The sequence below is a fragment of the Leucopleurus acutus genome, assembly GCF_964270905.1.
Source record: "Leucopleurus acutus genome assembly, chromosome: 2".
Classification (NCBI taxonomy): Eukaryota; Metazoa; Chordata; class Mammalia; order Artiodactyla; family Delphinidae; genus Leucopleurus; species Leucopleurus acutus.
The window spans coordinates 41690906-41718121 of record NC_139143.1 but is presented as its reverse complement, the minus strand read 5'-3'; the positions used below and the strand labels follow the sequence as shown (position 1 = coordinate 41718121).

The following is a 27216-nucleotide window of genomic DNA, read 5'->3' as shown; positions in this document are numbered from 1 at the left end:
GGCTCTTCTAGGCTCAGAGGCGGGGACCAGGTGCTGCTGGCTGCACTTCAGAGGAGACGAGGTCCCGGCAGGGGGCAGCCGGACCAGCAGTGGGCATCTGGGTCCCGGCAGGCAGGACCACAGCGGTCCCAGGCAGTCTGAGCAGACACCCCCCACCCCCACTCCCCTGCCCCAGGCCACACTTAGCCCTTCCCGGGCTTGTGGCAAACCACCGGCTGAGTTGCCGTTAGAGTGGGCCGTGAGTTCTCACTTCTAACCGCAGTGCTGGTCAAAGACAGCTGTCGGGGGAGGGCCGGGAGCCAGAGGACCTAGGCGTCAGGAGATGGAAGGCTATTAGCCCACTGCCCCCATGAGCTGAGTGAATGCAGCCCGTTACCCTGCTTAACTGTGTTCTCTGACGGCAGTGCTGTGGGAGAGGCAGCTGAGTGAGGGAAGTGGGTGTCTGCGGTTATGCTGTATTTGTTCAGGGGGTGGAATTCACGTTTTGAGAACCAGCAGATTCTAATGACCAGGCTCCTTACCCTACTTGCCAGTGTTTTTCACAGGCACCCTCTCCCCAGCGCCCTCCATTCCCCCTGCAAGGGAGTGACAATTGTGTCTATGTGGTTCTCGGGAACTCCAGGCCCCCAAGCTAAATGCAATCACTGAACAGGGTGGCCCAGTGGGGGTGGGAGGGGTCCTTAGTGTGTCAGGTTCTTGTGGGGAAAGAGGATCTAGGTCTGGAAAGAACAGACCTCTCCTAAGGGAAGCCTGAAAGAAACCCAATGACTGTGGCCCCCTGGTCCAGCCACCTGTTAGCCTACCTTCCAGGAGACCTTCGAGGACCAGGTGGACAGACAAGGGAGAGAGAAGCAGAGAGAGGCACACCAGAGAGGTGCTCGGGCAGCGAGGCCCCAGACGAGCAGGGTGAGCCCGACCCCCAGCCTGTCCCGCCCAGAAACTTGGTTTTTCCTCTAATGTATTAATTTCTCCCCTTTCCCAGTTTCGGACTCTTGGACTCATCCAAGTGGGGGCTCTAGGATGGATGCCGCAGGCCTCCCCAGAGCCGAAGCCAAGGGGTGTGTATGTGCGTGCGCGTGTGTGTGCGTGGTGTGGAAGCCCGTGCGTGCGTGCACCAGTACATGTGTCTCCAGCCTCAGTGTCGGTGGGTCAGGGGGTTGGGGTGGTGAGGCAGGTGTTTTCGCCCAACAGCTTTGGTGTCTGGTGGAGGAGAGGTACCTGAGGAAGTGGCTTCTCATAGCGCAGGTTACCTGGCCCTGTATTTGAGGAGGTCCTCACCCTTCCTCACGCTGCATTGAGGGCCTGGGGAGAGAAGGCCCAGGGCCTTTGGAACTGATGGCCAGAGGATAGCTCCTGGCCCATGGGGAAGCTGGGCCCCACCAAGGGTGCTGAGGACAGCCTGGGGAGGGGTCTCTCGTGCTTGTTCTCTGGGAGGCTCCTGAGGATGCATGAACTGGATGGATAGACAGCGTCTATAAGCCGCCAGACGGGCTCCTGTGTGGGCAGAGGCTCTGCCGCCCATTGATCTGATCCTGTTTGAGAGGCTGCAGATGGGCAGAGTGGCGGCGGCCCAAGATAGGATAAGGAGAGGTCAGAGGAGGATGGGGTGACCTGGCCCCAGAGAGTGACTTGGTGGGGGTGGGGAAGGAGGGCTCCAATCAGAACATTTCCTCCCTTTGCACTTGGCCTGGGAACGAGACCTCCATGACTCACCCTGCACCATTCCTTTACTCAAAGCATACTTGCCAATAAAATGGACAGATTACAACTTTTGTTAAGCCAGATACAAAGGCCCGCCCAGATCTGAGAGGGAGCATGGGCATAGGACAGTGGCAGTAGCTGGACGCCGGTAGCTGGACGTTGGGCCCCTGGGCTCTCCAGTTCTGCACGAGCTCACTGAGTGGAGAGCACAGGAATCTTCCAGGTTACTTCCCAGCCTGGGCCTTGGTCTTCTCATTTGGGACACAGGCACTGGACCAAATGCCTCTCCAAGGCCTATTCCAAGCTGCAGCCCAGAGAAGTCATTCTAGTTCCTGAGGAAAAGTTCTAGAACACCTCCCCACGCCCCCTTCATCCCTCACCTAGTTGAGTTTTAAAGACATTACAACTTCCCCAGGTCATCATCTTCGGAGTGAAGGTGGGGTGTAGGCAGAGAGCAAGCTGAGAGCAGAGCTCATTTCACAGCAAGGGGGGCCTGGGTGCGCTTTCAGAGCAAGAAGGTGGAAACACACATACAAAGATGCAATAAATCGGAGTCGTGCAGCTGAACGAATGAAATGCTGTTCATCGAATGAGTGTAAGTGTGTTGGGCAGTGCGCGCCATCCCCGGGGTATGGGGGGTGCTGTCACAGAGGCGGAGGTGACAGCCTGATGGGAGAGGACATCCGTGCAGTAGCGTCTCAGCCCAGCTGAGCAGCTCTGAGGGAAGGGGGCTGCCTCAGGGGGGGTGAGGAGAACCCACCTGACAAGGGGTGCTCTGTGTGAACAGGAGTCAAGGAGATCGCGCACCTGTAATCAAAGGAGCCATCCTCTTCTTTGGGGTCCTCAGGGCCAAGGGGAACATCCTTCTTTTCTCGCACTTGGTCAGTAAGGGAAGCAAAGACACAGACGTCATGATTGAGCGTGCTTGAGCTCTGCGGGGCCCCAAAGTACAGCCAAAAAAGCCGCCTCTGGGTTCCGTGACTCTCCCTCTTAACAAGGCCCCATCCATGCCCCCCTTGTTCTTGCCTCCCACGGTTGCTCGGGTGCCAAGTGAATTCTGCTTCCTCCTCCCCGCCACTGGGGCTTTTCTTACATCCCCACTGACAACTGAAATCTCCCCCTACCCGGCTCCCCACCACCGCTCTGTGAGGTCTTCTCCAAACACCAAATGGATGCGATCCTTGGCACCTTTCTTTTTTTCTTTTTTCTTTTGGCTGCGGCACTCGTCATACTAGATCTTAGTTCCCTGACCAGGGATCGAACCCATGCCCCCTGCAGTGGAAGCGCCGAGTCCTAACCACTGGACCGCCAGGGAATTCTTCGGCACCTTTCTTAATCTGGTTCCCTGTTATAATTATGTGTGCACATTTATTTTGCCTGTAACAGAATGCCAGTTCTTTTCTCGAGGGTGGGGACTGTGTTTCTTCAACGCTCCTAAGAGAGTGCCCTGGGCAGACAGGACACGCCACACACACCTCTGGAATGGAAGGTGCTCTCTTAACTGTGACCTCACTTGTTTGTGCGACTCCCTCTTCCCACACCTCCTCTGTGATGTGTCAGCGTCCCTCCCAGGCCCTGTCTTGTGCTGTGATCCTCCTACTATGCCAGCGGCACTGTCCTTGAGGGAGGGGTCACCTCTCCTTCTAGTATCCTTAGCACCCACCACAGAGCCTGGCACACAGCAGACACTGAGGTGAGTGACTTCGTTTCTTCCTGAGGTACGAGGCAGGATAATCACCCCTATTTTAGGGGAGGGAAGCTGAGGCCTTGAAGATGTCACGTAACTAATTAGCAACTAAAGTTTAAGGTGGAGACTGGAGCCCTGGCCTCAAGGCTCCTGGTTCACTCATCTTCCTAATGGATGGGGGGCTTCCCTTGGAGCTGGAGGAAAGGAGATTAGCTGTAAGAAGAACTTTCTGGAACGGGCAGAGGAAGGCTGAGTTTATCTGATCAGTTCTCAGGTGCATCAGTTCCACCTGGAATAGAGGGTAAGCTCAGAAAGGCTGCCCTTCTCCTAACTCTGCCTTTCTGTCTTACAGAAGAAAACCAGCCCCAACACAGCACAACAAAGTGAAAGAAAACATCATTCACCAATAAAGAAGTATAATTTCCTGCCCTCCCTGACTTGAAGGAGAGGCATAACTCTTTAGAATCCTAGGGTCTGAGGGCACACGGGCCAGGGGAAGAAAATAAAACAGAATCTCCTCTCTCTTTGAGTTGAGTTATAGGGGATCGTGGAGGAGGATGTGTTCACAGAGATGCGCAGAAGCTGGCACTTGGGGAGCATGGGGTGTGTCTGGCGATGGCTTTGGGGGCAGGGAGCAATTTCATTGTGCAATCCAGCTGGATTTTCACTCTCAGGGTCATCCATTATCCTGTCTCCTGTCACCCTACCCACTCCATCACAGACAGATGGCTTTCTCATCCCTGTTTGAAAAACAGTCAATATTTCCAGAAACAAAAAAGCCAGAGGTCCTTGTCCTTGACCTTGGTTTGTCTGGGCTGGAGGATCTTCAGGCCACAGAAGAGAAATACTGCTCTGGGACTCAAGAAAAGCTCAAAGCCCTTTAAGGACTGGGGGTCCCTCTCAGTGCAACCCACCCCTCAGCCTCTGCCAGCTCCTCATGTAGGAGCATCTGACCCTCTATTGGTATATCTGATTTCAACCCAGCCATGCTGAGAGCCCAGCTCTGCGGCCTCTCTCATGCATGTGCTTCTTCCATCCAGACCTCTCTTCACTCCGGCCTCTCTCTTACAGTTCCAGAAAATGCATCTCTCCTTCCCACTTCACTGGGACATAGGATCCTAATGAGATTCAGGCTGAAAAAAGCCAATTACTGAGCAGATGGGTGGTGAGTCAAGGGGAGGGAAGGTCATTCTTAATGGGAGCCAGGGTTCTTTCCATCTCCTCTCTGGCTGCCTGGACTGTTCCATCCCCCCACCTCAGGCGAACTTAATTAACTCAAGTGCTTTCTGGCAACTCTGAGATGCACAGAACAGGCAAGAGGACTGTACGTCCAAGCTTGGCAAGGACTGTGCTCCCTGAGAGGGCGGAGCCTCCTGGAGCTGGCAGGGGACCTGGTGACTCACAGGAAAGCCCGCTGGCCCTGTCCCCCAAGCCCACTCCTCTGACACCTCTTACCTGGGTACTTGCCGCCTCGACTCCTCTTGATGAAACAGACGATGAGCAGGGTCAGCACCAGGAGGGCGACGGCACACATGAGTCCAATGAACCAGCCCTGGGTGGCGATGTCCGCCTGGTTGTTGGTGTAGGCTGGCGGGGGAGGGCCAGAAGCAAACACGTGGTGAATGATTCACGTGGGAGAAGGTGAGGAGGGGAGGGAAGAACTTCAGTTATTTCATGTCCAGGTTGCTCCTGCAGCCTAACGGTACCACCCAGCAGCTCTCTGGCCCAAACTACCCTACCCTACTACAGGGACAAAGAGAAAATAATGTAAAAGTCAAGGTCAAAAGGTCAGAAAAGAGGCACAGGACGGGGTACAGGAAGCAGAATAAGCAGCAGGAGGCTGAACAGGCCCTTTAGGAAGGGAAGTTTCCTAAGCATGAGGCGTGGCATTCTTGCAAAGCCGAAGGCTGGGCACAGCCTGGCGGGGAATGAGGGAAGGCCAGGGGTTGACTATGATTTCCCACGAATGAGCCACAGGGGTGAGCCGGCACGCTACCCGTCAGGGAACAAGGTCAGCAGTCACATGGCAAAACCCCTGGAAGAACGAACGCCTTCGCAGGCCTGCACAGGCACAGAGCGGCGGCCTGTCCCACCAGTACGGCCCTGAAGCCAATCGGCCTTCCCGGCAGTGGGTCGCAGGTGGGGTACAGTTCCAGGATGCCCCGTGCTTCCCTGTGTCTCCCCAGCTGCACTGTGGGCTCCCTGACAGCAAAGACAGCCCCTGTGTGGGTAGCCCAGACGGGCCGGTGGCGAGGTTAGGGCCAGGGCTGTGCATTCAGCACACCCCATGCTGCCTCTCCCAGACCACTTCCGTACGTGGAGACCCCTGTGACAGCGGGTCCCTCGCTGTCCCTGCCTGGACATGTGGAGACCTGTCTCAAAGTGGGCAGACACCTTCATGATGCGAGGGGCAGATGGGCGGGCCTGGAGACCAGAAGCAGATCTGATGGTGTCCTGGAGGACCAATGGCTAAGGTTAGAGATCAGAAGGGGTGGGGTGGGTAGGAGTCACTTGCCCTCTTCCTTTCTATGGACTGGAGAACAAAAGAAGCAGCCTTCCACGGAAACCACGACGTGGAGGACAGGAAGGATCACAGGGGCAGAACAGACCCTGGGTAACCCTGGGGCCAGCAGAGCGAGCGGAGTGGCCTCTGGGAGAGCCAGACAACATCGGGAGTGCTGAGAGCCACGCAGCCAGAACCGAAGCTCAGGGCCTCCTCGGGGGAGAAGCACAGGCACAGAGGATGGACCCTGGGCCCGTGCCGTACTCTAGGGTCTGCATCACACACCATTTTGTGGGGCACGTATCTGGGTGCAGTCTACCCTTTGCTCTTCTTGGGCAGAGAAACTGTCTTTACAGCGTTCTCAGCATCTAGCCAAGGGTACTGCACCAAGATGGGTCTCAATAAACAATGAAGACTGATGAACAAGACCTTCCACGCTCTCTGTGCTCTGGCTGCCCAGGCAGCCCAGGATGGAAAGCAGCTGAGTCCCATGGGAACATGGCTGTGACTACCCTGATCCAGGTACGCTGTGGGGCAAATCCCATCCCTGCTTCCACTCCCACTTCCGAAGGCCATTTCCTGCACAGGGTCAGAGAGGTCTTCCTAAACCCCATGCAGGATCAGATCACTTCCTCGCTTCAACCTCCAATGCTTCTCATTACTGTTAGGAAAAACCGTCCATTCCTTATCCTGATCTGCTGGGCTCCATCACTCCCATCTCCCACCACCCTGGACACTCCAGCCACACTGGCCACTCCCACTCCTGCCCCAGGGCCTTTCCATCTGCTGCTCTTTTTTTCAGATGGCTGCCTCAGCAAATGTCATCTCTTCGGAAAGGCCTTCCTGGAACTTCCCAGCTAAGGCAAAAGCCCTCTCCCCCACCCAGCCACTCTCTATCCGAGGGCTCGAATTTGTCCTCTTCATAGCACTTATAACCATTTGCTATCTTACTAACAGTTTATACCCATAAGCACTTCCTATGGGCTGGCACGACTCCAAGTGCTTTCCCACGATTATCTAATTTAATCCTCACAACAACCCCATAAGGTGGATTTTTACTATTACCCCTATTTCACAGGTGGGGAAACTGAGGCACTGAGGTTAGTGATTTGCTTAGGGGCCCAGAGCTGATAAGTGGTAGAGCTGAGCTGTGACCCCTGGCCGTCACAGCTCGAGTCTGTGCTCTTCACTACTCCGCTCTCATCTCACCACGCAGAAGTAAGCTCCTTGAAGGAGGGACTGTCAGGGTTACTGTCATCCCCCCAGTGCTGGGACACAGCCTGGAACATAGAGGCACTTGATCTGCTTCCTGACTTCCTTCCCTTCGCTCAGTCCACTCATCCTCTTGGCCTGATGGGGTCTCTGCTTCCCTCAAACTCCACGATGCCCTCCCTTCTGCATCAGTCGCCTGCTGTGGGTCCCCTTGGCAGTTATGGCATCTTTTTGTGCTTGCTTTGAGCTTTGCTGGAGGAAGATGAAGACCCAGGCCCCTCACAGATTCACTAAGTCATACTTCAACTGGACCTTCTCTGCAGCCTGACCACCCTTCCACTCCTTTCTCACTGCCCCTCCCAACTGCTCCCCCTCCCCCTCTCGCTGCCCCTATGTGACCCTCTCTCTGAGTCAGTGTCTCGGTGTCGAGCTCACCTGCCCCACTCTGGAGACCACTGAAACCTCACAGCCTCCACGACTGTCCCTTCCTTCTGTGTCCAATGCCTCACCTCCTTGGTGGCTCAATCCTGTAAGGATCTCTGAAAACGCTAGCATTTTCAATTTCTTCCTCTGTGCTATCTCCTCCCTTCTGCTGTTAAGCACGTTGAAGCTCCTTGTATCTTAAAACAAAAAACCCTTGAGGAACCTGGCAGACTTTTTGGCTCTAGTGCATGCACTGTCCTCTTATAGGTAAACTCTTTGATCTTCCATCATCTCCAGTTCCTGCCAACTCCTTTCTCTGCCCCCAAGACGCTAACCTCGAGCCCCTCTGTACTCAGCGCTCATCCACCATCACTGAGGGCATCTTTCCCAGACTTACCTCGACACCCTTGACTCTTACTCTCACCTGCCCTCCAGTCCTGCCCTTCCAACTGGTGATCCTTTTTTCATCTCTCATTGTCCTTCCAGCCTGTCCTACACTGTAAGCCCAGGGCTTGCTCCTGACATCTCCTTGGAAGGTCCCTCTGCCCCCATGCTTCTGCCAGTGGCTTCACGACTCACCTCTAAGGGCTATCATTTTACTCCTTCCAAAATGTCTCTCATATTCACGTCACTGCACCATTCTAAAGGAGTCCCCTCACCCCAGTGTCCATCAGATCCCAAGGATACAATGACACATCATGTTATCATGTTCCCAGAACACTTCCATCACGCCAGGTGCTCTGGTCTTCCCCTCCCTGCATCCTTCCCATCCTGCCCCAGGGAGCCTGGACTGCCACCCTTCTTGCCCTCCACCTTTCCACATTGTACCCCCTCCTTCCTGAATCTCCCATTCCTCCAGCTCACACCAATCTCTGAACCCCCACTTCACCCCTATTTACTCTGCACAATGTAACATTTAATTGCTCTGTTTCCTGCGTTCTGATGTCCAATGATACTATTAAGGCTTGAGAAAAGGGGATTCCTTGGGCCCCCTCGTACTTAGCATGATGTTGGTCACCTAACAAGCAGTCATTGACTACTTATTGATTAATGACCAATTTAATCCTAATATGCTATGGTTAACCTGGGGTGTCTCTTGCAATTTTTCCTGATACCAGCTGGAGGGTCACATGGATATTGGCTTGACCACGTGCCACCTGGGCACTGGGATGAAGGAGCCACTTCAACTTGTGTGTGGATGGTGGTCACCACCTTTTGCAGAGAAGTTGGTCTGAATGTCTGCAGCGACCTGTTTGCTCCACCATCTTGCTGATAGCCGTCTCCCACGAGACTCCTTTCTCTTGGGAGAGAAAGTCACAATACCAGGGAAAGTGGCCATATGGGCAAATTAGAAATTAAATGTAGCTTTCCATTCCTGACAGCACCACGTAAAGTTCAAATGTTACCTTCAGTCCTCACTGAAAAGATCAAAGAAATTTCTGTGAAGTTTGGACACAGAAGGCTGTTCAAAACCAAGTAGATTTTCTAACTATGTTTGGTGATAGATGTCAACTAAACCTATAGTGATAATCATTTTGCAGTATATACATAGATCAAATCATTATGTTGTACGCCTAAAACTAATCAGTGTCAATGATACACAAAAACAAACAGAGAGACCAAAAACCCAGTGGGACCTGGGGTAAGGTGGGCTCAACCAGACCCCATCAAAATGACTCAGTTTCTCAAGAACCAAAAGAAATTTAGGACATGATCTCACTCACAATGTGACCCCACACACAGACTCTGAGAGGAATGAGGCGTTTTTGCATGGCAGTTACATTTGTCTGCTAACACCACTCTTAATCGATCCGTTCAACATGTTTCCAGATTCCTAACGGACACAGTAATAGCAACATCCCAAGACCAGGGTATATTTACACTCACCACCTTTGCTGTAGCTAACGGAAGCCAGAACAGCAGCCGTCCACTGGGGACACACAGGTCCTAATAACTCTTACTCTGGCCTAGAGGCCATATTTTGTGTGCCTTCCACACCGCACCCTACAATCCTGCTCAGAAACGGGCAATTCACCTGCAAGGCAGACAGCTCCCATAACTCCAAACTCTAATCAGGAGGAAATTGGTTTGGCCATTGGAGAGAGGCCAGTCACTCAAAGTCAGCAAAAAAATTATATTTCAGAAATAGGGCAGATGAACAAGTATGACAGGGATGGGCTTTTTTGTTTGTTTGGTTTTTTTGCAGTACGCGGGCCTCTCACTGTTGTGGCCTCTCCCGCTGCGGAGCACAGGCTCCGGACACGCAGGCTCAGTGGCCATGGCTCACGGGCCCAGCCGCTACGTGGCATGTGGGATCTTCCCAGACTGGGGCACAAACCCGTGTCCCCTGCATCGGCAGGCCGACTCTCAACCACTGTGCCACCAGGGAAGCCCCTGGGCTTCTTCAAATGCAGTTTAGCTTGGCTGCTCTCACTTAAGCATCATTTTACACCTTTCCATCTTCACCTCGCTCCATCCTGGGTTTCTCCCAAACACAGCAGAAAGAGGCCAAATACAAGTAGGTCCCCTAATGTCCCTCCTCCCGGAGTCCCTGAGGTCTAAGGCAGTTTGCTGTCTGTCTCGCTGGCCCCCGTCAGCCCCCCATCCCACCTGCCCCAGGATGTAAGAGCTGGCAGGCCTCCTGGAGTCCAGGGTTATGTGTTTGTGGTCCCTCGGGTCTCTTTGGCTTCAAAAGCTTCAAGAATTGGTGATTAACTTCCCATGTGAGATCTTTCTGGTGAGACTCAGGGAGCTTGTTAGCATTCCTTGTGGTTTTCTTCCATTTCCTTCCTGAATCACTGTAGCATGTTTGAGTCTACAGACTACAGTGATGGCCTGTGGTTGCCCTGGGCCCAGAGATGCTCACTTACGTTGATGAGACACAGGGACCTGGGACATTGTGTGAACTTGACTCTGGAGTCCAGCCACCCCTTTGTGTGTTTTCAAAGGATCTGAACACACACTCACAGACACACATGAACTTCAGAAAGTGGAAATATTTTCCTTCTCTATGTAGTTTGCACATAGTCATTTCCAGCCAGCCAGGGAGGTAAGTGAGCTGTATGTACTCAGGGCGAGGGTCATACCTGCCCTCTCCAGCTTGCACTGGGAGGAACTGGGGAAACATGCAAGTGCTGAAGGCCTCAATCACTCTGAAAGCAAGTTATGGGATCAGTTTCCCCATAGCAACCACAGGAAAAGAGAGATGAACACCTGAGTCAATATTCAGAAGTGTATTACCAATCATTATTATTAGTTTTCTGTAGTGCATGTTTCATATCTCAAAGCAGATTGGGACATACCCCAGGGCAGGGGCTGGTCCTTTTTGCTCTGGCTCTTCCTCCCCAACCCTCATCCACAGTCCCAGGGCTCAGCTCTGGGAGAAGTCGAAGTCTGAAAGCAGGCTGAGCTGGCTTTTGCTGCAATCCCTAGGATGGAACGCTAGCCTCAAATCTCATCTTTGCTTTCTGCCCCTGTGCTGGACTCAAGTTTGTAATGAGCAAAATCAAATGCACGCACTGGTGAGCAACAGCTTGGGACCTCGACTGGGTCAGACAGAATCCAGCCACCAGCTCTGCTTGGTCAACTGTCCAGTCCCCTGGCCTGGCTCCCAGGATGACCTGGCTGCTCACGGACATCCTGCCTGAGTTGGCCACGTTAGCCTCAAGCAGGCAGCCGGACTCTCAGACTCCCCGAGTCTTGATGGCATGGGCATGCACAGGACAGGCAGAGACACAGGGAGGAGGCCGGGACACCCAGACCGGGAGGCACCAGGCTAGCAGGGGTGGAGTGAGGCCCTCATACACATGGGCAGTGACTCTCAAGATGCAAGCTACCAAGATCAGCCTCGTCAAGCCAGGCGCAGGGACAGTAATACGTACTTAAGTCCACATTCAGAAGTTCATATAAATCGTTGTATTTTTTCCTTTATCCTGTGTCTAGTAACCTGCATCTGATTAGGATGTGCCTTGAGGCAGGGACTGGTGCTTCCCGCTCTCAGTCTCTTTCCCCACACTCATCCTTACCCCAGGGCTCAGCAAACTGGCCACTTGGCTAGCTTGCCTGGATGATTTTAAAGAGACACACAGACAGAGAAGCAAGTGTCCTCACGGTCTCCAGACTGCCAGCCACCCTGATCAACAGAGAGATTTCTGAACCTTGTACCTTTTACTGAGCCCCAGTTGGTACAAGTGAAGAAGCTTCTCCATCCACAGCCCTGATAGATCCAGAGCTCTTTTAGGATTAGAAAGCTTCTTCCCCTCCCCAGAACGACCAAAGGTCAACTACATTTAAGCCACGACAAACTTGGGGCAAAATTAAACCAAAACAACTTGTGTAACACACTTTCGAATTTTTAAACAACAGATGACAGTGGCAAGGCAGTGACATACATGCTGATCCTTGGTTTGGTTCCTGGGAGGATTTGGGGGTCAAGACCCTTGGATGGCCTATCCCCTAACCCCACGTGCGAGAAGCAAGCCCCTGTGCCTCCGGGACACACTGCCCCCAGACCTACACGCGGGGACCATGTCTGCATATACACCAAGCCCTGGTGGCTCAAGCACAGTGGAGGCCAGGTGGTCTCCCCTGCCCTCATTCTACAACGCCTCCGTTCCCCCCTGCCATCCCACTCATCCCCACAGGGTCAGAAGCATGGCTTCCTATCTACTGGCATGCACTTTTGGCTCGTTTTGTCTTCTGGGGAGCTGCAGACTGACACATAAGAAGAGCCGAGCCACGTCATGCAAGGTGAGGAAATGGGAGGATGAGTCTTCTTTCCGAGGAGAAGAGACAAGCAGGAAGCTGACAATGAGAACAACATGCCCCATGCTTGTAGGGGACGGCCAGGCCAGGCCAGATCCCCTCTCACCTGTACTGGTCATAAAGGTGATGACGGTACTGCTGATGCCCTCGTTGTCCCGGGAATAAACTCGCAACGTGTATGTCATACCGGGATAGAGGTCTGTCAGCTGTATGGGCTGGGCCTGGGCCTTAACAGGGACAGTTTTTTTCGTATGGTTGCCTGGGGAACAGAAACCTCAGTCAGCCTAAGGCTGGGCATGATGAGCTGGAGAGGCAGTGCTTAGGCTCCTGGGCACCTGTCAAAGGTAGAAGCATGGAGGATGGGGGAAGGGGCCAGGCTGTCTTGCAGACCTGGAGGTCACCGGGCAGCTCCACCAGCTTTCTCACATGCTGACTCTCCTACACGATGGCCCTGCAGCCTAGGACACTGTTCCCTCTCCTAAAGTTTTCTGTCCTCACCCCAGTCTTAAGCACTTAGCACATCATGACCTGCTTCCTTAAGCTCTCAGGGTGTCAGCCAGCGCTCCGTTACCCTGGAGAGGGTCAGAGAGCCAGTCAGCATCCCTCACGGTAACCGGAGGTGAGACGGCCTCTGCTTCTCAGCTCTCACTCCTGGTTTCCCCTCTCATTTCGCACTGTGCGGTGAATTCACACATCAGGAGAAGCGAGTGCCTGGGTGTCTGAAAAAGTGCGGACCAAACTAGGAATTCTGTATTCTGTGGATGTGAATCTCTCTCCAACCGCAGAGAACTAAGAGTTGGCTTTGTTCTCCCTCAAAGAGCTTTGGGTGGATTTCCAGCACAAGCCAAATAGGCCAGCGTGGTGGGTCTGAGCCCCCAGGAACAGGGGCCTTCACTCCGAGAAGGCAGATAGCCTGACCACACTTCACAGCCTCACACATCTCGACGTTTGCTCCCCAGTTCCAGTAAAGAATGAACAGCTCAGGTCAAGCCACCAGCTGAGACGAGTGACCCTGGACGGTGTCTCTGACCTGTGAGCAGCTAGTGTCCCTCTGTGAGCAAAGCACAGTTGAACCCCAAGTCTGGACTGGCCTAGCCTGTCTCGGGGACACAGCTGAGAATCTGGATCCTGAATTAAGGAGATCCAAGCAAAGGTGAGATCCGGCTCATCTGGGGGCCACCAGGACCGTCATCCTGGGCAGGAAATGGACGAAGGGCCCCTCACCCAGGCCGCCCCCACCGCAAGGCACCCCTGGACCTTCACTAACGGCCGCAGAAACCCCTTCCTCCTCCTCGAGTCTGCTCTTCCAACCTCGCTGCTGCCTGAGCACATGTCGACTTCATTAAGCCACAACGAAGCGGCTGGAAGGCCTCCCTGAGCCTGGGGGAGCGCATGGGATCTTTTTAATGGCATCTCCGCCACCCGCACAGAATGCTTACTGTCGATGTACTCAACCACAAAGTCAGTTCCGGGCCCGAAATTGTGCTTCCAGGTGATGTTGGCCCATTTACTGTTGGGGAGCACTGTGACGTTCCAGATGGATTGCTCATCGGGGGCTGGTAGGGGGGTTAGAAGAGGAGTTAGTGGTGAGGAGGGAGGCAGCACTGTAGACACACACACACACACACACGCGCGGGCAGCTAGGAAAGGGTAGAGTAGGAAGTGGCTGTGCACAGGGCCCGACAGAGCTCCAAGCTGCAGCCTTGGTAGCCAGGCTAGGTATGAGCAAGTACAGTCAGGAGGACCCGTATGTGAGGGAGAGCCGGAAACTGTCCACATAGGTGGGAGTAGGAATGAAAGAGTGGGTTTGATCCAGGCCATTGGAGGCTCTAACCTGGGTTTATTCCCTCTTTAGGTCCCTTGTCGTGGATGTGAACAGTGCAGCGAAAGGGGCCAGTGAGAAGCGCCATTAGCTAGGATGCAGACGGGGCGGGAGAGGTGTGCCAGCCTCTTTCCCCTCAACTATAGACATTCTACAGGAAGGAGAGAGGGTATCTTGAAAAGCCACTCGAGAGTCATGTTGAGATTTGCAGAAAGGACAGGACCAAACAGGGGAAAGCCTTAATGGGATCCTGAAACGGGAAGTGGAGAATGGCAACCTACAAGGGTGACTCTGGTCTGAGGAGCCCCTGGGGTCATTCTTGGTCAACAAGATGCTGAATTATTGAAAAATGGCCTCAGATTCTCTAAGGGGACTTGGGGCCTAAAACCCCAGGGCCCCAAGCAGAGACAGTACGAATCCTTCCTCTCCCTTTCATGGGCTAGAGGGGACCAGAGAAGATAACTCCTTCTTGACACCCAACGTTCAGTGGTCCAGATACCAGAAGAATCCTGCTCTGTTGCCTTCTCAGCACTGTATCTTTGAGGCCTGATCTCTATGTAACACAGAAGACATTAATTATCTAGTTCCTATGAGCTGGGAGCTACTTTATCAAAGCCATCGCCCTGTCTGAAACTACAGCCTGTGGACAGGAGAATGGCACTAATCTTCAAACGTAATCATTTTTCAAGCATCCCAGCGGTCTGATTACCCCATTTCCCAGCAAAGATTTAATAGCGGAATACTAGCACGAAGGCTTATATTTCAAAGACTTTACAAGTGTGGCTCCTCTATAGTTTATTAGCATGCAAGGGGGCACTGTCACCGACTCACCTGTCAAAAATAAATGAATAGAGTACATTGGTGATGCATTTATTCATTATCTATTTGACATGTGACTGAGTCTGCAGGGCTGGGGAAGTGATAAAAGATCTCCTGGTCTCCACTTCAAAGAAGCACCTTCTCTACTACAACCTTGTCAGTTGTCAGTCGCCCCAGGTGAATATGATTCATTTTAGAAAGAGATTCCATTGATGGCATGAGGCATTCTCCGTGGGGAGGGCAGAAGGCAGCCTTCTTTACTGATCTGCCAAAGGTTTCCGCTGTACTGGCTGCTTTAACTCAGCCCAAATCCCAGCTCCTTAGAAACTCATGGCTCTTTCTAGTGGGAATGAATTATGATCAGTTATGATTTGGGGACTTGAGATTTTTCCTCCTCAGCCCTGGGCCCTGGAAATAGCCAAAGAATTTGCGTTTAGACAGTCTGACCACCAATACAACCCTGGCCCAAATCTGACTGTCTTAAAGGTAATGGAGATTGGGGCACTATTAGATAAGGTCAAGCAATGGGAAACCAAAATGATTTAGAGGTGGGAGCTGGAAGAAGGCACTGGCATCTAGAGAGACCAAGATGACGATCACTAAAGAACGGAAAAGCTCAAAGAAAGGCGCCGAGAAGGAAAGCTATCAATTACTATAAAAACAAGAGGAAGAAGTGAGGGGAAGCAGGGATTGTCCTGTCAGCTCCTGGGATGTGAGACTTAAGGCGTATCCCTTGAAATCTGAAAAAGACAAGTTAAGGACAAAGAAAAAGTCCCATTTCACCACCCAAAAGAGTCAACTTAGGAAACATTTTGTCCTAAGTTGTAAGACAAGATAAAGATGAACTTTCATTTTGAAAATCCTGGACAACAGAGCCACTCTGCTGCGTTGAGGGAGATGAGAATGTTGAGGGGAGCCCCCGAGCTCTAAGGATAAGGTCAGAGTGTGGCCGGGCCCCGCAGCATCTCAGGCTCAGCTAGCAGTTGGCATGTGAGAGTCCAGAGGCTACTCCTCTGTGACAGCGAGGCCAATCCTTCCAGAACGAGCAAGACCCACTCCCTGTCTTCATTCTTGGTACACCTCTTCTGTGAACTCGGAGCATTAAAGTGGGGCACGGAGGCCCACCTGAATGCAAAAGAAGCCTCACTGTGGCCCCAAAGAACACCCGTCAGTCACCAAACTGCCAATGGCAGCTTCTCATAGCCTAGCAGGTTTCTCTCAGCCAACTCTTCCCTACAGAGCACACTGTTTAAATTCTCGTTATTGCAGCTTTAAGGCAAATCAGTGTTTTCAAGGTCTGAGGAGCATAATGTCAGCTACGTATCACGTGTCTCCCCTTACGGCTCACACAACTCCATGTACTTGGATTGAAGATACTCGCACATGCATTAAGCCTCTATCCTCATTCAAGTGCTGAGAGAAGAGGGGTGGGGTGGGTGACAGCGAGGCCTCGGAAGGCGAAGGGACTTGCCCAGGAAACAGAGGGGGCCTACAGTTCTACGGCTGCTGGAGGAGGGTTCCGGGTGCTTCCTGCCAGCCCTGCCGGCTGCACCGTGCTTTACAGCTGGCCCGTGGCTCCACAAGCTAGAGGCCCTCCCCTCCGTGGTAATAAGAGTGTTTGATGTCAGTTCTTAGAAGTACTGCTGGATTCCCGAGGGGGTCTCCTCATGCTGGAAGAACAGAGCTTCCTGGCCTGGCTGCGCGATGCAAGAACAGCACACTCTCTGGGCTCAGTAGGCCAGCCCTGGGATCGATTCCTATTTACCACGGGCCCCTAGAAAGGCTGCGATTTTCCCTCCGTGTGTATATCTGGGGGTGTGGGGAATATGAGTGGGGAGAGCCACAGAGCACTCTGTGGCATTACAGGACTCCTTGGTAATGCCATTTCCTGCAAGCTCTGACTAGAAAAGTCTGTAAGTGCGCCTTTTGGGGAGAGGTGCAAGGGAGGCACAGGGTTCTGGGGACAGAACCTGGCATGGCTGGCCACTCCCCACTCCTCAGCCCTCTGCTGCACGCCTGGGGCATCATGGCGGAGACAGGAAGCCTTCTCAGGCTGGTTGGCCAGTGTCAGGCCCTTTCCCTCCCCACTCGCCGCCTTCTGGAGTGCTCAGCCCTAAGCTGCTCCCTCAGCATGTGGCTGGAGGCAGCCCTACAGTCTGGGGCCTGGGGGCCCTCTGTTAAAGAACAGGGACCCGAGGTTAGGACAGGGGCTCTGAGCAGTGGAGGCCACCATAGGGGTGGGTGCTCTGTGCCTCTAGGCCACCAGAGAATCTAATCTCCTGTGCTTTCAAAGCAGAAACAAAGGGAGGTGTTGACCAGCACCATCTCAGACCCCACCCCCACCCCCCACCCCCCATCTGAGGAAGCCTGTGGTTGGAGGGACAGGAGCACGGATGATGGGCAGTACCGGATTCTTGAATCTCAGTCCTGGTGGTGGTGGGAGGACTCTCCGTGGTGGTGGCGGCGGCAGTGGTTGTAGTAGTTGTGGCGACGGTGGTGGTGGCGACGGTGGAGGGTGCGACAGTTGGGATGGTGGGGACTGTTGTGGCTTCGGTGGTGGCAGCAGTGGCATCAGTACTGCCCACCGTGCCCGTCACACCCACCGTGGTCGGGGGCGACGTGGGAGGAGCTAAGGGGGAAATGTAAAACAGCCAAGTCTGGTCGGTGTGGCCGTCCCCAGCCTGGACACACGGCCCCACGTGCAAGGCAGGCAGCCCCAGAAGAGACGGAGCTTAGGGACCAGAAGCCTCACCGAGCAGGATGGACTGGGTCAGACGGGTCGCCGTGAAAGAGAACAGGACCATGGCGAGGAAAGAGAATGAAGCCTGTGTGTTTCATTTTCTTCTCATGGTCTGTGTGGCTCAGAGCGCCAGCATGCACACAGCCAAGGGCGGTGATGAAGACGGGACACACACCAGATCACTCAGACCCCAGGGATGACATGGAGTCCCAGGTCAAGCAGCACCCAGCACAGGCCAAGCAGCGCCACGTGGGTCCAGGCCTGGAACCCCGGCCTCGGAGGTGGGCAGGCTGCGGGGCCCTGCCCTGCAGGAGCACCGGGAAGCCTGCCATTCCCACCCATTCACGCCAAAATCACCCCCTCTCCTGCCTGCTTGAGCTCTACCACCACCCAAACCCAGTGACAGAGAGAGAGAACGATCCCCACTCTGTGGGCAAGACTTGCACCTTGGTTCGTCTTTCCTACCTCCACCGCCAGCCCCTCCCCAGGCTCTCAGCTCTTGTTCATTCCCTGGCCTCTCCTCCCTTCTTCTCTGTCCAGCGACGGTCCCAGATTACCCCATCCACCCTGACTTGTAGTAACTGCCTTTCTCTCTAGGGCATCTGGGGTCTGGGCACCGGAAGCCCTTTCCCTTTGATTAGAATGTGGGAAAAGGGCACTGATGGACTCACAGTGTGGCCTGCGCTCAGTAGCACCATCTTCCCAGCCCACAGTAGAGTAGAAATCCCCAAAAGAGCATAAATGCAAAAGAGCATAAATCTTCAGAGAAGTTCAAATCTGCACTACCTCTTACTTCCTCATCTCCCATCCAAAGATGGGAGATGTCAGCCCTAAGGGGCTAAGTCTATCATGACAACATTTCCATAGACCGTCTTTCCTTCTACAGAAGGGTTGTGGACACTAACAAAGGGCTGGCCTATTACTCTTTAGTTCCAGTATTGCTAAAGCTTAGGGTATGAGAAGAATGATGGGCAAATCAGAGAGAGACAGAGCTGCCTCTCCTCCTTGCCCACTATCTCCTGTGATCTGACCACAGTCTACTTTCTAGTGTCACTGCTGACGGGGCAGAAGGCAGTGATGTTAAGACATAAGTAGGTAACTCTAACTTTCAAGGAAGAGTGATATCCTACCTTATCCCAAATCTGCAGAAGATCAGGAAAATACTATCCCCGCTCTCCAGAAGGGAGCCAAGGCAGCGAGGGAACCAGAGAGAAAATTGCCAGAAAGCCTTTCTCAAGAAAGAATCAAGAGATCCTAAGTCTTCTCAACAAGGGAAGCCCTTTCATTCCCCCGGGGACTCCAATATTACAAGTCCTCCATAGAGAAGAAGGGACTGTTCCCGGGATCCCAGTCGCTTCCCTATTTGTAAGATCAGAGGCGTTATTGGGCCTGAGGGTGCTGACCACAGAAGTCCCACTGGGCAGCTGACTGTGCCCCATGCATTCCAGAGATTCCTGGGCAAGGTGAAGGCAGACTGCGCTATATTCCCCAAAGCCCAGTCAACTGGCAGACATCAAGAAGGGGTGCGGGGAGGGGAACGTGCGGTGGGAAAAACTCTCCCTCTCACAGTGAGTATTCAAGGATGTATTTCAGTCCAAGGTGGCCCCAGGCCTGGAATGCAAGCTCAGCGCTGTAAGAGCTCAGCCTGCGGGAATTCGCCTATCCCACCCACCAAGACACACACACACACACACACACACACACACACACACACACACACACACATAAGGGCCTGAGAGATCACAAGGCAAAGGTGAGCTCCCTCTCAGGCCTGATGCCTGGCAGCTCCCGTGGCCACGGAACACACACGGGCCTTTCCTGCTGTTCTGAGCTGCCGGAAGGAACCCTGAGAAGCTCTTTTGTCCATCTGGATAGGACTGCTCTGCTCTGGCTCCTTATCAATAGTGTATTTTCTAATAATTTCTGGCAACTGCAATGTTCACAAGGTTCCCCTTTGCTATGACTATTTAAAAGGCGTCATCAAAAAACTGAAAATGCCTTTAAAGTTAAATCATCCCACTCTGTGCAGTGCAGAGACGTGGGCTTCCCTTCTTATGTGCACAGTGGTGCTGCATTTCCCGGCCCCCGGAAGCTATTCACACTCTCATGTGGGCCCTGGTCCTCATACAAGCAGGTACACACACTCATGCTCACACACGGCCTACAGCCAGGCCCACATGCTTCCCCGGGCGCTCCAGCGAGCAGCCCTAGAAACAGAGATGCTGAGAGAGGCTAGGCTAGAGCGAGTTTCTTCCTGGGCCCTGCTGGGCAGAGACAAGAATGAGCAATGACTGAGGATGCTTCCACACTCTCCCCCCCTCCCTCTGCCAAGTGTGACAGGAGGAAGGGTTTCCTTTGATGATGGCTACCTAGATGCTTAGCCTTCAGCTCAGCAGCAACAATCAGGTATTAGCGAGAGGGGACCAGAAGGGGGTGGGAGGAAAGGAGGTGCTTCCCAGGCGTCCTCCCAGAGGGTCCCCGGCACTGGAGGCACAGCGGAGAAGACACCTTCTGGGCTGGCTGAGGTCCCAGCTGGTAAATCAGCATCCTCTCTGGCCTACTCATTAGCTGTGTCTATTGTCCCAGGGTTGGACAGGGCCAGAGAGACTGGGAGGGCAGAGGTAAGAAGGCAAGGCTCTGAGGGAAGGGACAGAAAGGTCAGGTGAGTGAGTTGTTATAGGTGGGAGGGGAGGGCAGGTTTTCCATGGGAAACTGTCCAGCGCTCAGGTCTAAGGGGATTCAGATGATTTCAACCCCTGGGGCGGGGTGGGGGTAGCAGACAAACGGGGAATAAGGACCAGAAGCGGGGCTTACAGTCAGAGTGGCCCACAGGCTGGACAGACTCGTTGCTGGGCTAGGGGGTCATCTTCAGCCACAGCAGGAACTATGGGCTGGAGAACCACCCTGGTCACTGCCCAGTGGAGACCACCAGCCTGGCGACCGAGTAATGGGGCGCCACAGTGGGCCTGGAGCTGGAAGCGCAGGACCCCTACCTGAAGGCAGTGTCAACCTAATGGCTTACCTAATGCACACTGGAAGGCACCCCAGCTACGGCCAAGGGTTTTCCACCAGAGTTTAGGGCAACACCACGCAGGAGATGGAGAAAATTAAGACAACACGTCTCTTATTCATTTTTCGTTGCCCAGAACCTGCCCTGGAGCTGCCCACGAAACACTGGCAGATCTGAGCCAAGTCAAAGACAAGGACAGCAGTTTCCAGACATTCCAAGGTGGAGGGTTCAGTCCAAACATGTCCACCTGGTGCACGGACCACCCTGGCCAAATCACAGATGGCCAGGACAGATGGGCAGCAACCCTAAGAGACTGCAGATAGGGGTGCATGACAGGGATTACCTTTACCGGCTGAGATAGGAACAGATCAGTCTGCAGGGGAGAATGCCCATGTTTGGAGAAGATGAGAGGGAAGGGAGCAGCGGGCTGGACTCCAGGCCCGCGTCACCAGTATAGAACCTGAGCGCCATCACCTCGCACCTGCAGACTGTGCAGGAGGTTCTTATGCATTTAAGGCTGGGAACGGCTGATGTTACCAGCACAGCTCATTTACCAAGATGCGCGTTGTGCCTCTACCACCATGTCACATGGAAGCTGGAGCCTAGGAAACACATCTGGCCGATGGACAGAGGCCCTGGCAGCCTCTGCACACCAGGGTGAGCTTGGATCTTTCCTAAGCGAGAAGTAGGAAGTGGGGTGTTTGGAATTAATTACATCCATCCCCCTCATACCTGCCACACACGAGAGGGGCAGCACAGACTGGCACGGATGCCCACTGAGCAAAGCATACTCCCCGCGACCAGATCCACTTGCTTTGGGTCCTAGGTGCCAGAATGGGGAAGGTGGACTGCAAGCTGCTTGACCAAAGAGCGTCTAGGTGATTCATGTGGTACCCTCCCTGCATCTCCCCTTCCATCTCCACTAAGTCGCTTCGGCTGCCCTGAGCACCTGCTATAATAGTCCCAGGGGAAACCCTTATGCAAACCTGAATCAGAAAGTTAGGGCCACTCCCAGACTGCAAGGATGGCTTTCTCCCGGTCTCCAGGCCCAGGACACCTCTCTGCCTCACATCCCAGCAGAGGTGGGGAGGCACTGGCCCCTGCAGGCCTGGGTTATTTGGGGGCGGGGGGGATGGAGAGGACTGGGGGTGGGAAGGATGATGGCAGCGCACCACCCAGATCTGACTGGCGGAGCAAACGCAAACAAAGGAAGCAGGGTGCGCAACAGAAACAGAATCAACCTAAAATAGCGGGGCGGGGGGCGGTAAATGAGTGAAGGTGGAGGGGAACCAAACCGGGTAGGTGGCGTCCTCTTCCTAAGCCAACCCTCCAGTTCCTCACCTGGCTCTCGGCTCTCCCTGCTGCCTAGAGCCTGAGAAGGCTCTGGCAAACCCTTGCCCTATAGCCTTGGTTCTGCCTCAAAGGAGGGCAGCGGAAGGCACCCTGAGGCCCCTGCCTAGTTCCTCCAGCTTGAGGACCGGCCTTCGGTGGTGATGTTCCTCAAACCCATAACATGAGGACTTGAGACAAGGACCTTGGCTAGCAGGTCATCTCCTGCTCCAGCCTTGCCTGCCCAACTCCTCACTGTGCGTCCACCTCCCAGACCCCAAGAGTGGAGACTGTTCTTAACACCCAAGACTCTGAGAAGCTGGGTTTCTGAGGGGTGAGCGGGCCATCAGTGCATGGTGTCCACTGAGACTCCAGGTCCTGGGGCACCCGGCCCCGTCCTGGGACATGCAGACTCGTTCTCACTGACTAGAAGCCATGGTGGGTGGCAGAGCTGGTGCCAGGCCCCATGCAGCATGCAAGGCCAGCATGCACAGCGTGCTCCCCCACAGGCCACCCTTTCAGGGGATGGCAGCCTGACCAGGAGACAGGAGCCGGCTGCCCCCACTCCTTCTAGGGCGCAGCTGGCCACCCAAAGGCTGTGGACCCTTTCTCTGTGCTCTGAGATGTCAAGCCTGGGCAAGGCCCCAGGTGGCTCAGGGGAAGTAATCACTCAGCTTCAGAGAAAGCTGCGGCTCCAGAGAACAGGTCTGCAGCCTATGCCTGTGGGGCCCCTTCTAAGCCAACCTCCTTCTCTAGCGAAGGGAGGAGAACGTGTTTGATCTCCTCTGGTCCCATCCTCCACATACATCCTCCTGGAGAGTCTGGCTTCCCAACCACTGAAAGGGTGAGTCCGGAGCATGCTTTCACCCCAAGCCTCTCCCTCCTTCTCCGCTCTGGCTGGGCTGGACTCCACCTGAATCGCCCCATGCCATGCCCATTACCTCCGCTGCTGGTACGGTACCTGCGGTTGGAGCAGCTTCAGAACACAGCGCCCAAGATAGCCAGAGAGGGAGAGGGCGAAAGAACGAGAGGGAAGAGAAAACAGCACAGGTGAAACCACAAGACAAGCAATCACAGGACAGAGAAGGTTCTAGCTCAAATCTGACCCAGACGGTGTGGCCAAGTGCTGGTCACGGCCCTGAGGATGCCACCTGGTGTTCGGGGATCATGTTCAACTCCACTGGGGTCTGGCACGTTCCTACGGAAAACTTTCCTGGGTCTTGGAAACCTTTCTAATATACTCGTTTCTGCCTCTACCCAAGGACAGCTAAGAGGTGGCAGCAGGAACAGTCCACCTCGAGTGCTGTATTCCCAGGTCTTTCTCGAAGGGTGTGTCCTTTCCTAGCTGGGCTGGGGTGAAGGAGTCTGGGTAACCCTCAGTGACGCCAGGAACTGAAGGCATAAGGTACAGGTGGTTTAGGAGGACATCAACGCCTGTCAAGAGGACGGTTCCTTCATCCCCAGGGGCAGGCGCTGAACAGTGCTGGGGTGGGGGGGCGGTGAGAGGGAGCGCATTTGGCTGAACGCTCCCCACACCAGCTCAGCCTCGGAAGGCTGGGGCGTGTGATGGGCTGGAGCCCGGAGCCACTGTCCTGCTGTCCTGCTGCCCCGTTGTATTATATGAAGGAAGAAACTCAGCTGGGGACTGAGAGCCCTAAAAGGAATTCCTGAATTTGCCGCAAGCCCCTAGGTTGAGAAGAAAGTCTCTCTTTGTTCTCCTGTCCCCTGGAGTTGAAGATCCTTCCCTGGGGTGGTCACTGGGGCCGGCAACGGGGCTTTGTTTATCTGATGTTCTGTAATGGGGGGGAGACGGGGAGGGAGAAGAGGCTCTCTTTATGTATCTCCTTACAGAATTAAGTAATCAAGGAAGTGCATCATCCCTGGCCTGGACTTTGGTAACAGGCATATATTAACCACTTACCCAAAGTCCTCCAGCCCTAATAAATTGCCCAAGTCCCCAGGAGACTGGAAGGGTACACTAGGAGGGGAGCTTACTGTGTAGCTCACTCCTGGTTTACAAGAGCAGAGAGGTAGAGACAAAGCACTGTCAGCCTTTCTCTACATTCTGCCTGCCCCCTCTCCTCTCTGCTTCAGTGCTGGCCTACTGGCCAGGGAAGTGGGGCCTGGGGAGGGATGCAGGGCTGCTTATGAAGCTGCCCTGGGAGCCTGGGGTAAGGCAGCAGAGGCAGCAGGGCCTGGAAGCACCGCTCCTCTCCTGGGTTGGGGGTACCGGTGCTCAGGAGGTCCAATCAGGCCAGGGTCAGGCCACCGGACCTCAGCCTTCTGGGGAAAGCACTAGACAGGATAACCTGTTGTCAGCTTCAAGGATTCCTAATCACATCACCCCTTCTTCGAAGTCTTCCCTTGTAGAATCAACCCCCCTCCCCTGCACAGCCACTGCACTTCTGCCATCTAGACATACACAGCTCATGGTGAATTACAATTAGATATTCCTGTGGATGTCCCTCCTTCTAGACTGTGTGAGTTTATTAGCTTTACAGCCCTTGTTTTGGGTACAGCGTCTGGCACCTCACGTTGTGGGTGCTCAAGAAATGGCCTTTGAAGAGACCATGGTACCTCTGGAGAGGCAGAGCCTCCACCCGCTGTCATAGGGGATCCGCCAATATCGAGGCTTCTAGTGGCTCGCCTGCCCGAGAGGTTCCTGGAAGCCAGAACGTGTGCAGATGGGACTGGAGCCCCCTCTAGTGGAGTTCTCAGGCAGATGCAGCTCTGGGGCGGGGTGCGACGCTGCTAGATGCCAGAACCCAGGAGAGGAACTCACGTGCTCTCTGTGGAGCTGGTTTGGCAAATGGCTGTTTCCAAACCCCCTTTCCTCTTCTCAGCCTGACAACTCCCTCAATTCAGGCGGCAAGGAGGGACTACAGGGACTACACCTCCTGCTCTACTCATGATCCCGGCAATTAGCTTCAGTCACAGCTGTTCCCCTCTCTTCTCGGCGCCACGCATCCTCGAGAGAAGGGGCACCCCCAGATCCCTCACGGGGCGGTCTCCATTGTCCTGTTGCCTCCCTCACTAGGCGAGCACCTTCACTGCTCTTTGGAGTTCCTGAGCACATTTACTTATAGCATGCTTTCTCTCATCCCCTCAACTCAGCTACGATTCACACTCTCTTCCCTATTCCCCCACCAGAAGGAAAGATCACAGATGTTAAGTAGCTGAGTAAGCTAAGGCCAGGTCGGGATCCAGGTCTGACTGCATCAGTAAGAAGATGTGTTTTCCAGATACATCGCCGGTACCTACCTCTCAGCACACAGGGTGGCTCCCTCCTCTGGAGGGCTCGAGGGCCTGCAGCCTCTCCGTCCCAGGAGGCCGGGGAGGCCAGAGGCGGAGTGAGTGTTTCTCTAGGCATCTGAATTCCCCGGGACCATTCGCCCCGAGGCTGCCGCAGTGCACCTACCTTCATTCGGGGGTGCTGGTGACTCCTCTGTGACTGCTTCCCCAGAGCCCACCTGCGTCCTGGCACTGAGGGAAAAGCGGTAGCGCGACACGGGGTCTGCTCTTTGCATCGTGAACTTGGTCTGATTGGGAGAGAAGTTTTCCACTATCTGCTTTCCTACTTTGGTTCCATTAACTGGGGAGAGACAGGTAAGTGGAATTGAACTTTAGCAACATTGACCATGATGGGTTATATGATCTGCAGCTGGAAGGACGAAGCCTTCCCGACTCTGCTGGGAAGGGAACCCGTGGAACCTGCCCGTGATCTTAAGGACTCAGGAGAGGGAGGTGATTCAAAGGCCGAGGGCTGTGCAAGAACTCCTTTCCGGCTCTTTGATGACGCACCAGGGTAACACTTTTCCACTGATCTCATTATCGCCAGCTCAGTGCAAAGTTATGCGGCTGATTCGGAAAGATTCAATTTTTAATCCTCGAGCCTTTTCAACAAGAACAGAACTTGAAGTTCCTTTTTTCCTTTCAAACAGAACTAGGGCAAAACCACTAGAGCTTTTCATTGTTAATGCCTCCTTTGTAAAAGGCCTCCTTTGTCAAATACCTCAAAGGGGGAAGGTCAGGTCCAGAGATGGATTCAGGACCACGCACACAGTTGGCTATTAAAATCCTCAACAGCACAGTACCTGTCCTTTGAGCTTCACATTGAGGCACATCATCACCCACTTTAGGAGACTTAAAGTTTTTCAAATGAATGACACTCCTGTCCCTGCCTGGTGATGCTGAACTCTTTAGGTGAGGTCGTCCAGACCCAGGCTCCTGACTGAGCCACTCCCAGTTCCATGGCAGCTCTACATACAGCTGCCTTACCATAAATGGCACCTTATTAAGGTGTCCCCTGGATTCCTATGCACGTACTATCCGCCCCATCGGATGGAAGGTCCATCAGGTAAGGAAACTTCTCTCCTAGACTTGTAGGTGTTAGAGACTCTAAGATTCCTGAGGGCAGGGGTTGAATCCCTCATCAAACCGGAAGTCCCCTGTCTCACCGGGCCGACTGGAAGCTCCCTGCAGGAGGAGGTGTGTCAGAAGAGCAGGGATTGGGTCTCACTTGCCTCCGCTAACCCTACAGGAAACTTTTTCCCTGGCCCCTCTATCCCTCCACAACGACCTCTGTACCCACAGGCTTTCTACCTTGATTCCTTAGGAAAAGTGTTGAGAATGGGGTTTCTGATTCTCAGGTTATCCAAGAGAAAGAAGGGCAGAACGTACAGGCCACGTATTTGAGAGTGTATCCAGTCAGGATCCCATTGGGGTGTTCTGGATGATCCCATTCCAGGTTGATTGTCTCCAGGTTGGGCTGCCGGACTCGGAAACGCCTGGGGGCACTGGGTACTTGGGGAAGGAGGAGAGAGTGGGGGAGATGGGGGAGAGAAGAGGGGCGGGCAAGATGAAGAAAACACAAAAAACAAAGCACAAGTATGAAGGCATTGACCTCTGGGCAACCCCCGTGCTGGATCACTGTTAAGGCAGAACCCAGAGAACTACGAGGTGGCCAGCGCCCATCGCCCCATCCAGGACGGCGTTTCCCCAGATCTAGGACAAGCACGGCTCGGACTCGGTTTACGTGGGGAAGAAGTCAGTCAAGTTCTCCTTTAGCAACTATCCTGGATTCAACAAATGTTAGGCTCTGATCCTGCAAAGAAACCTCCAAGGTGGGCAGTCATTCCCAGGCAGGGAACCGGTTTTAGCCGTTTGGTAATAGAGGCTGCAGTTCCCAATCCTCAGAAAGGATTCT

At 54.0% G+C, this 27216-nt stretch overlaps 1 protein-coding gene across 3 annotated transcripts in view; it reads right to left on the bottom strand.

Annotated features, from left to right (window-relative positions):
• NFASC (neurofascin) overlaps positions 1–27216 on the bottom strand; it is a 92272-nt gene that overhangs the window by 1486 nt on the left and 63570 nt on the right. For 2 of the 3 annotated variants that reach the window (XM_082833744.1, XM_082833745.1), the window contains 4 exons: positions 26691–26813; positions 25429–25602; positions 4844–4975; positions 2509–2578 (listed from right to left, as the gene is read on the bottom strand). In XM_082833744.1, the coding sequence (XP_082689870.1) occupies positions 2509–2578; positions 4844–4975; positions 25429–25602; positions 26691–26813 (499 nt within the window). Of the gene's footprint in view, positions 1–2508; positions 2579–4843; positions 4976–12396; positions 12550–13729; positions 13895–17338; positions 17561–25428; positions 25603–26690; positions 26814–27216 lie in introns of all 3 variants that reach the window. The other variant, XM_082833743.1, reaches the window with a different exon arrangement.